The sequence below is a fragment of the Triticum urartu genome, chromosome 5A (genome assembly GCF_056163025.1).
Source record: "Triticum urartu cultivar PI428250 chromosome 5A, HENAU_Tu73, whole genome shotgun sequence".
NCBI classification, from domain to species: Eukaryota; Viridiplantae; Streptophyta; class Magnoliopsida; order Poales; family Poaceae; genus Triticum; species Triticum urartu.
The window spans coordinates 682,261,031-682,276,116 of NC_141877.1; the positions used below are offsets into that span (position 1 = coordinate 682,261,031).

Below are 15,086 nucleotides of genomic sequence, written 5' to 3' on the forward strand. Positions count from 1 at the left end.
ACGGAAGCCGTAGGCATAGGCTGCTATGCCGACGGCTTTAGTACGCCGACGGTCTGACAAGACTACGCTGACGTGATCTACGCCGACGGGCCTATGCCGACGGCAGCCGTAGGCATAGACCTATGCCGACGGCAAAGGACCTATGCCGACGGCCCTGGGCCGTAGGCATAGACCGCGAGTCCGGTAGTGTTGCTGCCTCAACTTTTTTTATATGTAGTCCCGTTGACTACAAAGATATCTCAGGCGACTTCGTCAATCTTAAAATGATGTGCCGACTCAGCCTCTCATAGGTGTTCATAGGAGTGTGTGTACGTGCGTATATATGAGCGTATGTATCTGTATTTTGTTAAAGAAAAAAAAAACTTCTTCCATGTTTTTTTTTTGAATAGGGGGAGCTCATGGAGATGCTCTTTAGCTAAAAACAAATCAAGAAAAGACTCGCCGGTTAGCCAACCCACGGCGGCCGGCCGGCCAATCTCCCGACCCGACGGCGACCGTGATGCTTACACAGATTTTTTTTTAGCTTAAGCAAATGGAATGATTCCTCCGGCGCGGCATAATCCGGCCACCTTTCCTTCTCCTCCTCCTCGGTGAGGTCGCGCCGGCTGCCTCCCCATTCCCATCACCTCCCTCCCACCACCCCGCGCCAATGCCTCCCCGTCCCACGCGCCATGGCCACCGAGACCCCGACCGCCTCCCCCACCGCCCGCACCCTCTCCGCGGCCTTCGCCGACGACCGCCGACGCGAGGCCAGGCGCCGGGCCGTGCCCGCCGGGCTCGTCAAGCTCATGCTCCACCGCTGGGGCGCCGCCTGCCTCCCCAAGAGCAGGGCCGCCCTCAGCGGCGCCGCCACGCCGCCCCCGCCCCCGCAGACGCAGACCCGGCCGTCGTCCGCGTCGGCGCAGGCGTCGGCACGCCAGCGCCACGCGGACGCGGCGAATGTCGCTGCGAGGAGGCCTTTGAGGGAGAAAGGGGAAGCCGCCGCCGCCTTCGCGGTCGCCCGAGCGCCGACGCCGACGGGATCCCAAGACAAACCCGTGACGCCTACCGGCGACGGGAGCGGCTGGAGCGGCGATACGGCCACCACCGTTGGGAGAGGAGCAAACATCTGGGTGAGGGTCCCTCGCAAGCGGACGTCGTCGCCGCAGGTGGACTCTCCGCAGCAGCTGTCCGTGGAATCGGCGGCGTCGGCGGCGGAGGACGAGTACGCGTGGGCGGACAGGTACCGGCCCAATGTGCTCGCGGAATTCATCTGCAACAAGGCCGTCGCCGACGAGCTCCACCGGCTGGTACACATCACAAATTCCTCTGTCACCTCTAGCATTACACCTATTGAGTATTGAAGCCAAGCATTGGAACAGAGTGATGAATCTTGTCAACAGAATTCGACGAAATGCTTAACTGGGACTAAATTTTGTGATGGTTCCTGCATCCAGGTGACCGAGCAAGAGTGCAACCATTTCATATTCGAAGGCGGACAGGCAGTCGGGAAGAGAAGCATGGTGCTGGCACTCCTAAGGGATGCTTTTGGTCCTGATAATCTCCAGGTACGAATTTATCCTAACCAAACCTTGGTGCTTCAAATTCAGAATGCTGTATGTATTTACCATTTCTGTTATTATTATTAACAGGTACAGGAACACTCAAAGAGGATCGAACTCAAGGGAGAAATTGCCAGACACGTCGATGTGAAAGTCAAGATTTCAGGTCATCATGTGGAGGTTAACCTGGCTGATTTACATGGCTATGAAAATCATGTCATAACTACTTTGCTGAATGAATCAATCCTGCCACCAGACTCGATCTGCGATCATACTAACTGCAAAGGTACTACATGCTCATACAGTTTGCCTCTCGTTTTATTGACACTTGTGTTAGCCAATACAGGAGTTTTTGACAGCTCTTCCTGTTCTTGGTTGATGTGAAACCCTATGTAAAAGTGTTACTGGTTTCTTATATGCAGTGATTGTGGTCCACGACGCTGACAGGCTTTCCTCCGATTTTCAACATTATATCGGTTGGTTTCTGGGAAGGTATGCAGGTTGCAACAAAATCATCTTCTGCTGCTCTGATTCTTCAAACCTTGAGGCTGTGAAACATCTATGCAAGGTAGTCACACTTCAGCCACCTTCATTTGAGGAGGTACATTCAACTTCGGTCTGTTTATTACCTTCATGGATGGTTATTTTCTCATTAGAGTGCTGGACAATTTGATGAAAGATTATCTTCTCTTAGATGATCAAGGTTCTGGAGTTCATTGCTATGAAAGAAGGCATAGATTTGCCTCGCGGAATTGCCAGTAGAATTGCAGTGAGCGCGAGTAACAATCTCCGACAGGCAATACGTTCTTTTGAAGCTACATGGAAAGCAAAGTAAGCACATGGATCCCTCCTCCTTCTCATATTCTAATGGTATTTCACCATAATTGCGGTCCATTTTCGATGCCATGAAATGCCAGCAGCCCAGCATAGCACTGATTAATGTACCTAATGGTATTCAAATGCTGCTGCCATGTTATGACTTATGACTAAAAATGATGCTGCACTACTGAAGAAATGGGTTCACACCATGATTTCAATCTCCTTCGTTTTATTAGTGTTTGCAAGGTCCAAGTGGTATGATATTAATCTTGAGTGATACTGAATTTACTACTGATCTTTAGAGGTGCTGAATTTATGGGACGGAGGGAGTAGTATCTGTTTATTTATTTTTTGACTATGGATGCTGCTTTGCTTGTGTCAAAGAATTACTGTAATTTTAGTTTTCCATACTGATAATCAGCTCCCTTAACAAATACAGCTATCCATTCGTAGAAGATCAACCTATTCTGACGGGATGGGAGGAAGAAATATATAATGTGGCCAAGAAAATCATGGAGGAGCCAAGTCCAAAGCAGTATGCTACCCTTCCACCGCGTTGTTCTGCAGTTCAGTATGCGTGAGCTTCTTTCTTCAACTTCACAATAAAAATAAAATTTACAGATTTGACTTGTACACAGGCTGTATCTCATTCGAGGGAAGATCAGAAAAATAATTGAGCATAACGTGTCACCTTATTTCATCTTCCGCGTAAGCTCTGCTCTACCTAATGCTCACATGTTTTATCTGATTTGAGGAGCCCGGTTAATGCTCGTATTAGTCATTGCTCATTACTGTTCCTTTTCCCTTTTCCTTTTGAGATGCAGCACCTGGTTACTGGACTGAAAAGGGACAGGGATAAAGATTTTCAGAATAGTGTTGATGAACTGGCATCGGGGTTCAACCATGTGAGCATGACTACAAGCATCTTCACTCACACTTGAGAGTGACATTTCATTTCCATTTCTCAACTAGATTACATTGATGTATGTGTTCTTTGCCTGCTTGCTTGTGGGCAGTGTGCAGGCCGCAAGTTTCAGAAAGAACAAGTCAATGAATACAGATCTCGTGACACAACTTTGGACATCAGTATAGAACATTTTGCCGTGGAAGGCCGTGACCAAGGGGAAGCCATCCAATACTTCATAAAGATTGAAGGTAGATGCTAATTGTTTTTTTGGTCTGGTTCACTTTTGAACTGTAGCCTAACCCTTATAAAATCCTGGCAGAATTCACCGTGAGGTTCATGAGCTTCTACAGATCCTGGCAGAATTCACCGCGAGGTTCATGAGCTTCTACAAATGTTCCATAGAGAATAACTCGAGTGAAGGGTGTGTTCCATGAAGGGGGTGATCCACTCTCTCCATCGAAATCATCTCCAAGTACTGTCGCACTTCCGATAAATAAGCAGTGGCCTCTGCCTGCCTCTGAATCAGAGCATTTTATATGTTGCTTCGCCTTTGCATGTAAGATGAAGACATACCTGTGTTATCTGTGTTGTCTGTGCGAATGTATGATCACGCACAGAACTTAGCATGTGTGTGGAGTGGATTGTGATGGGCTCCAAATTGTAAAAATATCAACTTTGTATCTGATAGTATATCAATATTATCATATTAGTCTCATAGAGTACGTATATCATCTTCACATCACTTGTCTTGTGTAGTACTCCCTCTGTAAACTAATGTAAAAGTGTTTAGATCACTAAAATAGTGATCTAAACACTCTTACATTAGTTTACGGAGGGAGTACTTTGTATTCTATTTACTCACAACGACGCATTCCAAAGCAAGATAGAGGTTGTACGTATTGTGTTTATTTCATCACACAAGAAACCACAATGATGTGAGGAACAGATGAACGTGGATTTTTTTGATGAACAGTAAAATCAAAATAAATAGTAAATAAAATTTAAAATTTCTGTTTTTTGTAGATGTTCATATTACTGTGGCAAGTGTACTTGATAATTTTCATGCCATATGGGATAGCAGTGCTTCGTCGATGAAAAAAACAAAATTAAGTGTAACATTTGGAGTTCGACTTTCTTTTTTGCACAAGTCAAAATGCTCAAAATTTTCACCTGCAAATTTGCATGTACCATTTGGGTCTAACAATGAACACATATATTTTTTTCCAATTTTTTTTTACATTTGTAAAATCCATTTTTAGCACGCAGGAGCATGTGCTCCCTAGATCCAAATTGAATATCCAGGAACAAAAAACTGATTTTATAGCCACATTTGGTTGCTTACTTTTCGTGATATTATGCCCCCCTAACATTTAACATGTGAATACCCTTCTGGTTCGATTTTTATCATGACTTTTTCGTGATATAAAGATCCATATCTCACTATTTTTTTTAGAAAATCTCTCATTGTTTTTTATTCTTCAGAAAATCTCTCACTATTACTCCCTCCTTTTCGGTTTATAAGGCTTATTTCAATTTTTTTGTTTTTCCAATTTAGAGGACTCATTTTCATCTCATTTTTAGTTTTCAATGCGCATTAAATCTTTGCATGCAAGAATTAAATAGGAACACACCAATGCATGTAATGTTTCTACTCATCTAGTGGCCAAGCATGCATGCACTGCAATCAATCCAAATTAATGCATGAGTTTAATTGAGGTAGTTTTGAAAAGTACTCCCTCCGTTTCATAATGTAAGATGTTTTTTCACACTAGTGTTGTGTCAAAAAACGTCTTACATTATGGAACAGAGGGAGTACGAGATATATTCCTCCACTCAAAAAATGACTGGTTGATGAGATTTGAGATTTGAGCCTTATAAACCGAAAAGAAGGGAGTATATATTACTAGGTGAAAAAAAAAACTGGGTCTAATTCCAAAGCATGGGCCAGCATTAATAATCCTATAATAATGGCTCAAAGCATGAAGCCATGGATCCAGAATTTCCATCGACTCCACTTTCGAGCAATGGCCAGCGAACCGCCGCCGCCACCGCCGATCCCCTCCACGGCCACCACCACCCTCGCCACCGCCGCCGACGGAACCACCACCACCATATCCTCGCTCGGCCAAGACCAGCTTCTCGACATCTTCCTCCGCCTGCCCAACCTGCCGGACCTCGTCCGCGCCGCGCTCACCTGCCGCTCCTGGATCGGCGCCGTCCGCTCCTCCCCGTCCTTCCGCCGGCAATTCCGCGCCCTCCACCCGGCGCCACTCCTCGGGATCTTCCTCGGAGTCGACGACGGCACCGCCCCCTCCTTCGCTCCCCTGCGCCGATCGGATCCCGTCGTCACCGCCGCCCTCCACCACGGCGACTTCTTCCTCACCTCCCTCCCGCTGGACGACGCCTGGACCGTCACGGACTGCCGCGACGGTTACGTCCTCCTGTCGACGTCATCTCTTTCCCGGACGACATGGCGGATGGGAGTCTCCGCGATTTCGGCTTCCTTGGTTTCCACCTGCTGACTTCCGACGAGAATCCCCGGTCGTTCCGTGTGGTCTGCCTCTGCGCCGACGTCTCTAGGGTTCGTGCTGCCGTCTTCTCGTCAGATACAAGGGGTTGGGCCGTCCACCCATGGGTGGAGATCGGTGGTGAAAACAGCCTCAAGTACGGTGCAGGCACGATGGTGGACGGTTCAGTTTACTGGCCTTTCTATGCCGAAGGACGCATTATCAAGATCAACACAACCACCATGGATGTCTCCTCTGTGGATCTACCTTCGCAGGCAATTGATTACTGGCAAGACGACTTCGTGGTTGGGGATACCAAGGATGGAGAACTCTGCATGGTCTATGCATCTGATGATTTTCTCCTCCATGTTTGGATCCGTAGTGTGGACGGCGATGGAATTGTGACTTGGGCGCGGCAGAACATAATCTCTTTCAGTGCACAAATTGATCAGGTCACTCGGGGCTTGGAGCACTAGTAGAAAACAGGTCTTTGGTCCAGGTCGGGTCAGCCCATTAGTTCCGGTTCAGTCCAGAACCGGGACCAATGTGGGCATTGGTCCCGGTTCGTGAGCCCAGGGGGCCGGCCGCGCCACGTGGGCCATTGGTCCCGATTCATCTGAACCTTTTGGTCCCGGTTGGTGGGATGAACCGGGACCAATGGGCCTCGCTCCTGGCCCACCACCATTGGTCCCGGTTGGTGGCTTGAACCGGGACCAAAGGCTCCCCTTTAGTCTCGGCTCATGTCACCAACCGGGACCAATGAGGTGCCTATATATACCCCTCGCGAGCAGAGCACCTCAGTGCTCTGTTTTTCTCTGGCCAAGGGGGAGAGGGCTTGGTTGTGCTCTAGCTCACCTCCTATGCACACAAGGTGTTCGATGGAATGCCCGAGCCACACTACTTAAGCTTTCTCCTCTCCAAGCTCGACCTCCAAACTCCATTTTCCATAATATTTGTCTAGGTTTAGCGGTCCGTCATGCCCCGTCCCCGTCTTCACCGCCGTCGATCACCCGCGCCGAGCTCATCGCCGGCACCACCGTGGTGAGCCTCTTGTTCTTATCTTCTTTCTGAAAGGAAAAATGTTCTTACTTGTATGTTTACATAGATATTTGTATTATTTTCTTACTTTTATTATTGCATCTTATATAGTGCGATGGTTTTGGTATCCGCCCCCGTCGGCCCTCGTCCTGTCTATAATTCGGATGTGGTATATATATTATCTTTATAACTATTGGTTCATTTATTGTTTATGAAAATTATGCCGACCAACGTGACATAGATTTTATTTATGTAGGATGTATGTGAATCGGAAATGCCAACCGACCCTATTGTCGAGAGGTTAAATTTAGTTGAAGAAGAAAACAATTTGTTGAAGGAAAAAATAAAAAAAATTGAGGAGGAGAAGATGATATTGGAGTTGCATGTTGCGGGTGTCGTCGATGATCACAAGATCAAGATGGATACAATGCGCTTGAAGATTAGAAAGATTAGAAAATATGCCATTCATACCGAGGCTTGGTATCATTATGCCGTTGGATCAATTGTTACCTTGGTTGCGATTATGATCGCATTTGTTTTCGCATTGAAATGTTTTACATAGTTTCAATGTATGGGTTTAATTAATTAGATGCTCTGGAAAGCTATATGTTGTTAGATGAGAACTATGTATGCACTTTGGTTTTAATGTGATGATGAACTTCTATTAATTTGGACACTTAATTATATATAATGCACGCAGATGAACCGGTAATGGATGTACGGTGACAGACACACCTGCGAGTACATTAAGGGCGTGCATGAGTTTCTCGATGCGACTGAGGCAAATAAGCAGAATGGTTTTATGTGTTGTCCATGCACTGAATGTGGGAATACGAGGTCTTACTCTAACCGGAAAATCCTTCACTCCCACCTGCTTTACAAGGGTTTCATGCCACACTATAATGTTTGGACGAGGCACGGAGAAATAGGGGTTATGATGGAAGACGGCGAAGAAGAAGAGTATGATGACAACTATGTGCCCCCTGAATACGGTGATGCTGCAACGGGGGGAGCTGGTGAAGATCAAGAGGAATCAGATGATGTGCCCAATGATGCTACAACGGGTGAAGCTGCTGAAGATCAAGAGGAACCAGACGATGTGCCCGATGATGATGATCTCCGCCGGGTCATTGTTGATGCAAGGACGCAATGCGAAAGTCAAAAGGAGAAGCTGAAGTTCGATCGCATGTTAGAGGATCACAAAAAAGGGTTATACCCCAATTGCGAAGATGGCAACACAAAGCTCGGTACTGTACTGGAATTGCTGCAGTGGAAGGCAGAGAATGCTGTGGCTGACAAAGGATTTGAGAAGCTACTGAAAATATTGAAGAAGAAGCTTCCAAAGGATAACGAATTGCCCGAAAGTATAGACGCAGCAAAGAAGGTCGTATGCCCTCTAGGATTAGAGGTGGAGAAGATACATGCATGCCCTAATGACTGCATCCTCTACCGCGGTGCATACAAGGATCTGAACGCATGCCCGGTATGCGGTGCATTGCGGTATAAGATCAGACGAGATGACCCTGGTGATGTTGACGGCGAGCCCCCAGGAAGAGGGTTCCTGCGAAGGTGATGTGGTATGCTCCTATAATACCACGGTTGAAACGTCTGTTCAGAAACGAAGAGCATGCCAAGTTGATGCGATGGCACAGTGAGAACCGAAAGAAAGATGGGAAGTTGAGAGCACCCGCTGACGGGTCATAGTGGAGAAAAACCGAGAGAAAGTACTGGGATGAGTTTGCAAAGGACCCAAAGAATGTATGGTTTGCTTTAAGCGCGGATGGCATTAATCCTTTCGGGGAGCAGAGCAGCAATCACAGCACCTGGCCCGTGACTCTATGTATGTATAACCTTCCTCCTTGAATGTGCATGAAGCGGAAGTTCATTATGATGCCAGTTCTCATCCAAGGCCCTAAGCAACCCGGCAACGAAATTGATGTGTACCTAAGGCCATTAGTTGAAGAACTTTTACAGCTGTCGAATGGAAACGGTGTACGTACGTGGGATGAGCACAGACAGGAGGAATTTAACCTTAAGGCATTGCTGTTCGTGACCATCAACGATTAGCCCGCTCTCAGTAACCTTTCAGGATAGACAAACAAAGGATACCACGCATGCACGCACTGTTTAGATGACACTGAAAGTATATACCTGGACAAATGCAGGAAGAATGTGTACCTGGGCCATCGTCAATTTCTTCCGACCAACCATCAATGTCGAAAGAAAGGCAAGCATTTCAAAGGCGAGGCAGATCACCGGAAGAAGCCCTCCATGCGTACCGGTGATCACGTACTTGCTATGGTCAATGATTTACACTACGTAATCTTTGGAAAGGGTCCCGGTGGACTAGCTGTTCCGAATGACGCTGAGGGACACACACCCATGTGGAAGAAGAAATCTATATTTTGGGACCTACCCTACTGGAAAGACCTAGAGGTCCGCTCTTCAATCGACGTGATGCACGTGACGAAGAACCTTTGTGTGAACCTGCTAGTCTTCTTGGGCGTGTATGGGAAGACAAAAGATACACCTGAGGCACGGGAGGACCTGCAACGTTTGCACGAAAAAGACGGCATGCCTCCGAAGCAGTATAAAGGTCCTGCCAGCTACGCTCTTACGAAATAAGAAAAAGAAATCTTCTTTGAATGCCTGCTCAGTATGAAGGTCACGACTAGCTTCTCGTCGAATATAAAGGGAATAATAAATATGTCAGAGAAAAAGTTTCAGAACCTAAAGTCTCATGACTGCCACATGATTATGACGCAACTGCTTCCGGTTGCATTGAGGGGGCTTCTACCGGAAAACGTCTGATTAGCCATTGTGAAGCTATGTGCATTCCTCAATGCAATCTCTCAGAAGGTGATCGATCCAGAAATCGTACCAAGGCTAAGGAGTGATGTGCCGCAATGTCTTATCAGTTTCGAGCTGGTGTTCCCACCATCCTTCTTCAATATCATGACGCACCTCCTAGTTCATCTAGTCGACGAGATTGTCATCCTGGCGCCCGTATTTCTACACAATATGTTCCCCTTTGAGAGGTTCATGGGAGTCCTAAAGAAATATGTCCGTAACCGCGCTAGGCCAGAAGGAAGCATCTCCATGGGCCATCAAACAGAGGATGTTATCGGGTTTTGTGTTGACTTCATTCCTGGCCTTAAGAAGATAGGTCTTCCTAAATCGCGGTATGAGGGGAGACTGACTGGAAAAGGCACTCTTGGAAGAGACTCAATAATATTCATTGTTTTGGTATGTACACATATTAATTAAGTCTTTGTTCTTTTTTCTAGCCCTCCGGATCGAGCACAACTTCGGTAAAGAGACGAGGCCCGAAGAAAAAGTTGAGCTCGGATGAAAAGTTTGAGATCATAGCAATCGCGCCCGACGGCCAACCGATTGAACCCCTCCGGACAAAGAGCGCATTTGTTGCTCAGTGCGGGGTTTTGGTTAGGGACAAGATCCCGATCAGCATCCAGCAATGGTTAAAGCCGGCTACAGAAGACCTTGAGGTGTCTTATGTCAATGATATGTAGAAAATGATCTTTGGACTGAGCTGAAGTCAAATTTCACCCTACCGCCAGAGGATGATCCAGAGAAGCCAGTTAAAGAGCAATTAATCAAGTATTTTGCTCTTAAGAGGATGGCAGAACTATTCAAGAGGTGGAAGAAAGAGCTGAATAAGTTTGTCGAAAATAAAGAGACACCAGAATTCAAGGGCAGATATGAGAAGATCAGAGATCACTGGCCCGCATTTGTGGCCCACAAGACATCGGAAAAGAGTAAGAAGATGTCGGCGACAAACAAGCAAAATGCTGCAAAGAAGAAGCATCACCATCGCACGGGGTCAGGTGGCTACCTCGTAGCCCGGCCTAAGTGGGCCAAGACTGAGAATGATCTGGTTGATAAAGGGATCAAACCAGAGACAATTAACTGGCTAGACCGTTGCCGGACTTGGTTCTTCGGGGCTGGCGGAACCTTGGACCCTGTAACAGAGAAGTGCATTTGGACGAACGATCAAATGGACATACCAGTCAGGAAGCTTCAGCAGTATATCGAAGCAGCGCAGCAAGGGACGTTCTTTCCGGATAGAGAGAACGATGAGCTCACAATGGCCCTCGGGAATCCTGAGCACCCTGGATGGACACGAGGCACGCCAGGCTCCATTCCGTGGAAGGTTGGGTTTCCGGACGCAGGTGGTTACAAATCCCAGGAGAGGAGGAAAAAATTGCAGCAGACCCAAATGCAGGCGCTGCAAGCAAGGGTACAAGCGATAGAGGAACGAGAAGCAAATCGTAGCAAACGTACTGCCGAAGCTTCCCCCGAAGCTACCCCGCCATCTCAGCGGAGAAGCAGCGTGGCTTCCACCGAGCTGCTTCAGCTGGAGCATGCCTTGACGACTCCTGCCAGCTATCCCGTGGATGCTATCACGGAGTCTCAAAATTGCCACCTTATGACGCAATGGATGAATTTGAAGGTTAAGGCGGCTGTTGGATCTGTTTATCCTACTGAACCCGGTGCAACTTTTCACTGCCGGCCGATTCCAAAAGGATATGCTAGGGTGATGTTTGATGAAATAACGGAGGGATTTGAGGACCTCCAGCTTGACCACCCTACCGGTGAAGGGGAGACTAGGCTAGGGTCTGCTCTGAAGACTCCATGCCTATGGCGGAAGGAGCTCATCAACCTTCCGAACTGGACGCCTCCGCCTCCTCCTCCTCCTCCTCCGGCAAGTCAGGGCACTCCGCCTCCTCCACCGGCGAGTTAGGGCACTCCACCTCCTCCACCGCCTCCTCCTCCGGCGAGTGACGATCAGGGCACTCGACCGGCTCCTGCTCCGGCGCGTGGCGGCACTCCGCCTCCTTCTCCGCCTGCGCCGACGCGCCCGAGCAGCCAGCCTCCTCCTTCTCCGCCTCGTCAGCAAGGGCGGAAGAGACCTGCCGCCGCTCCGGCTGCTCCGGCGCGTCGTAGACCTTCTCCTCCGCCTCGTAAGCATGTAAAGAAGACAGCCGCTCCGTCTGCTCGGCCGGCGTCTAGCAGTACAGCCAGAGGCGGGAGGACATACAGATTCGGTCCTTCTCTGAAGACTCCAGAGAAGTTACCATATGAGAAGACCCCGGAGGAGAACTCGAAGATCGTGCGAACCGAAGTGGATGACTGGTTTCAAGGGTTGAAAGCAAAGAGACATCCACCTCCGGAGGAGAAGGTAGATCCGGTGAAAGCGAAGCGCACTCTGGCTGCCCTGACAAAACCACCCAAGTCTCCGCCGAAAGGAAACTATGAGCGCATTATTGGAAAGGAATTTGCCGAAGCGGAGCAGTCGGGAAGTACTGTCAGTGATCAAAGGCTGAAAGAACGACGAGCTGGGAAACAAATTGCCCAGCTCGGCGAACAAGCGAAGCAATCGTGCCCCCCGCTCAAGGTGCCTAGCGACAACGTCGCTAATGATCCGAGGATGGTGCCCGGTTATAGCAATCTTGCCGATGACCTGCCCGACGATGTACATTATGAACCCATGGAGGTGCAGATACAAAGATACGAGTACGGGAAGCCTCTCGTCAAAGATGAAAGATCTCTATCAACGATGATGTGAAGATTGCATGATTGGTACTTGAAAATCTGCAGAGACTCTGGGGGGAGGAGTACTTTGTATGGGAAAGTTAAAAAGGAGCATGACCTCGTTGGAATTGAACTGTTGCCTGTTCCATTTGAGGAGTTCTTTCAGTTTTTCAATCAATTGGCCCTCGATAAAACAACGGTCACCTGCTACTGTATGTAAGTAGTACTACTTCTGTCATTAAGTCTCTCTATATAGCTCAGCTCTTTCATTGCATGTATTTATAATCATCCTCACTATATTATGCAGATTGAAGATCGCCGAATTGAAGAAAAGACAAGTCGGTGATATTGGGTTCATTAACACATATCTCATAGATGCAACTCAGGTTAAATTTCATGCCGCAGATATCGAGGCCAACTTGCTGCGATCGTTGGTAATAAATGAAAACAAAGATATAATACTCTTTCCTTACAACTTCAAGTGAGTGTTACTGTCTTGTGCGTATTCGGTTTCCCTTATGTATATTAGTCAAGGTTATAGTAATGTAATTGATGAGTTATGCATGTGTGTGCAGTTACCACTATATTTTCCTAGAGATTAAGCTTGAGCAGGGACTAGTAACTGTCTTAGACTCAAAACGAAAAGATCCCCAGGACTATGCGGACATGACTCAAATGCTCGAGAAGTAAGTTAAATCGATCATTATCCACCATATCAGCAACTTTGTTCATTTCCTGATATATCAAGTAATTGTTTTCTTTGTTTGGCAGCGTTTGGAAAAAATTCTCCAAAAAAGCTTCAGGACTCCCGAAGAAGCTGCAATTTAGACACCCGAAAGTAAGTACTATAGTAGCATGTTCCGCGCATCTTCTATTGATTTGGCATTCTTGCTTATCAGTTTGATTGACCTCTATTTCTTGTAAAGTGGTTGTGGCAGGAAAAAGGGAATGATTTCTGTGGATACTACGTTTGCGAGTCCATCCGCCACACGACCTGTGAGCGGGGCTACACTGACGAACAATAGGAAGTACGTAAATAACAACATTCACAATTTTATTTTATTACCATCATTTGTGTTGAGTTTCATTCATTCATATATATATGTATTGATCCCCTTCTTCAAATTAGATGTTTCGGAAGCGGGATGAACTCCTAGCACCAGCTCGCATGCAAGCAATTCAAGAGGAATTGGCGGCATTCTTTCTTGATCACGTGATCGCTGAAGACGGAGAATACTATGTGGACCATGAGTCCGTATGATTATATTTGTAAGAGATAATTATTGTATATATGTAGCCGGTAGTGTCGGATAGATATACGAGAACTTGTTGTTCGACCAATCTCTCGGAGAAGGAGAGGTGGTCGATATCACTTCTCTCTGTATGCATATATGTTCATGACGATCTTCTGTTTCCTTCGTTTGCTTACTAGCTAGCTAGCGTGTCTAGTCCTCTCTATATGTATGTATAGTATGTAGCATCGACCAAGCACGGACATAAGAGAGGACACTTCTCTTTATTAATTATAGCTAGCTAACACAATATATGAAACACCTAAATTAATCCCCCAAAACCCCCAACCCCCCCCCCCTTTCAAAAAAAAAAACAAAAACTCCAGCCACAGAAATGCTGACGCGTGGATGCCTATTGGTCCCAGTTGGTGCCGCCAACCGGGACCAAAGAGTCTCCTGCCTGGGCTCCGCGCACAAGCCACGTGGAGGCCCATCAGTCCTGGTTCTGGATTGAACCGGGACTAAAGGGGCAGGGCATTAGTACCGACCCTTTAGTCCCGGTTCAGGAACAGGGACAAAAGGCCCTTACGAATCGGGACAACAGGCCCTTTTTCTACCAGTGGAGGGCCAAGTCAGAGTTGTGCAAATGATGTCCGGATGTGTCTACTTGTCCATGACACGCATAACCCTTGCTGGCACACAGCGCACCTGGTTCTTCTACCTTTCATTGGAGACCATGGAGATCGAGTTACTAATCCATGGCACATTTGATGACTGTGCCTTTCCGTATCATATGGCCTGGCCTCCTTGTTTGATTGCTTATGATGGTGCACTACACATGAAGTTGAAGCTTCTCCCTAAAGTCTGCACTTGTTTGCCATACGAGGAAATGAATGAATGGGATTACTTTGCTGATGATGCAGCATAATATCTACTTAGTTGGCGTTGAAAACTGGAAGATCGTGCCTTTCTATCTTAATAAATAATGGTTATGCTCATAGACACCTTTAGATGCTTGATAACCATTGGTACAATTCTGGAGCTAATGAATTTATGGAAGATTGGATTTTCATCTGCTGCAAACTTTCTATGGAATACTGCTATGCTGTGTTTGCTGCCAGGCCTCATCGATTAATTTGTTTCTACCGTTTATAATCATAATAAACTCTGAATGAAATCAACTTTCAGATATGCATCTGTGATTCTAACAAGAATCCCTTGATACACATCTTGTTCTTATTGCCGCACAATCTCTTCATCTTTTAGGCTGCAGATTCTCTTGTCTATCAACCTTTGTTGTTCTTTGTCGCGCGCACACAGCTAATAATATAAATCAGCTTTAAGTGATTTTTCAGTATGCTCCTGACCTAACTTTAATGGTGGCGTGGTTACTTGCTACTTGTTATACTTGTGTTTCAGTTCGAAACGTTAGGCAGTTGGTCCTTTGCTTGACTGGATGACGAAGTTTTTTTTAAAGTAGTTGTAGTTT

The 15,086-nt window shown here is 46.9% G+C and overlaps 1 protein-coding gene and 1 pseudogene across 3 annotated transcripts; both read left to right on the top strand.

Annotated features, from left to right (window-relative positions):
• The first annotated feature begins 459 nt into the window (after positions 1-459).
• LOC125506574 (replication factor C subunit 3-like) lies at positions 460-3,995 on the top strand. Of its 3 annotated transcripts, none has more exons than XM_048671364.2 (10): positions 460-1,289; positions 1,437-1,547; positions 1,632-1,827; positions 1,964-2,142; positions 2,236-2,372; positions 2,800-2,895; positions 2,999-3,068; positions 3,185-3,265; positions 3,377-3,515; positions 3,587-3,995. In XM_048671364.2, the coding sequence occupies exons 1-10, from the start codon at positions 672-674 to the stop codon at positions 3,646-3,648; spliced, it is 1,689 nt and encodes a 562-aa protein (XP_048527321.2). In that variant the 5' UTR covers positions 460-671; the 3' UTR covers positions 3,649-3,995. The 3 variants fall into 3 exon arrangements, 2 of the variants coding, with proteins under 2 accessions (XP_048527321.2, XP_087381307.1); XM_087525181.1 differs by having other exon boundaries at positions 2,245-2,372; XR_015603721.1 differs by lacking the exon at positions 3,587-3,995 and having other exon boundaries at positions 2,800-2,926; positions 3,377-3,436.
• Positions 3,996-5,291: 1,296 nt separating this feature from the next.
• Positions 5,292-14,458, top strand: LOC125507674 (uncharacterized; annotated as a pseudogene).
• Positions 14,459-15,086: the final 628 nt, after the last annotated feature.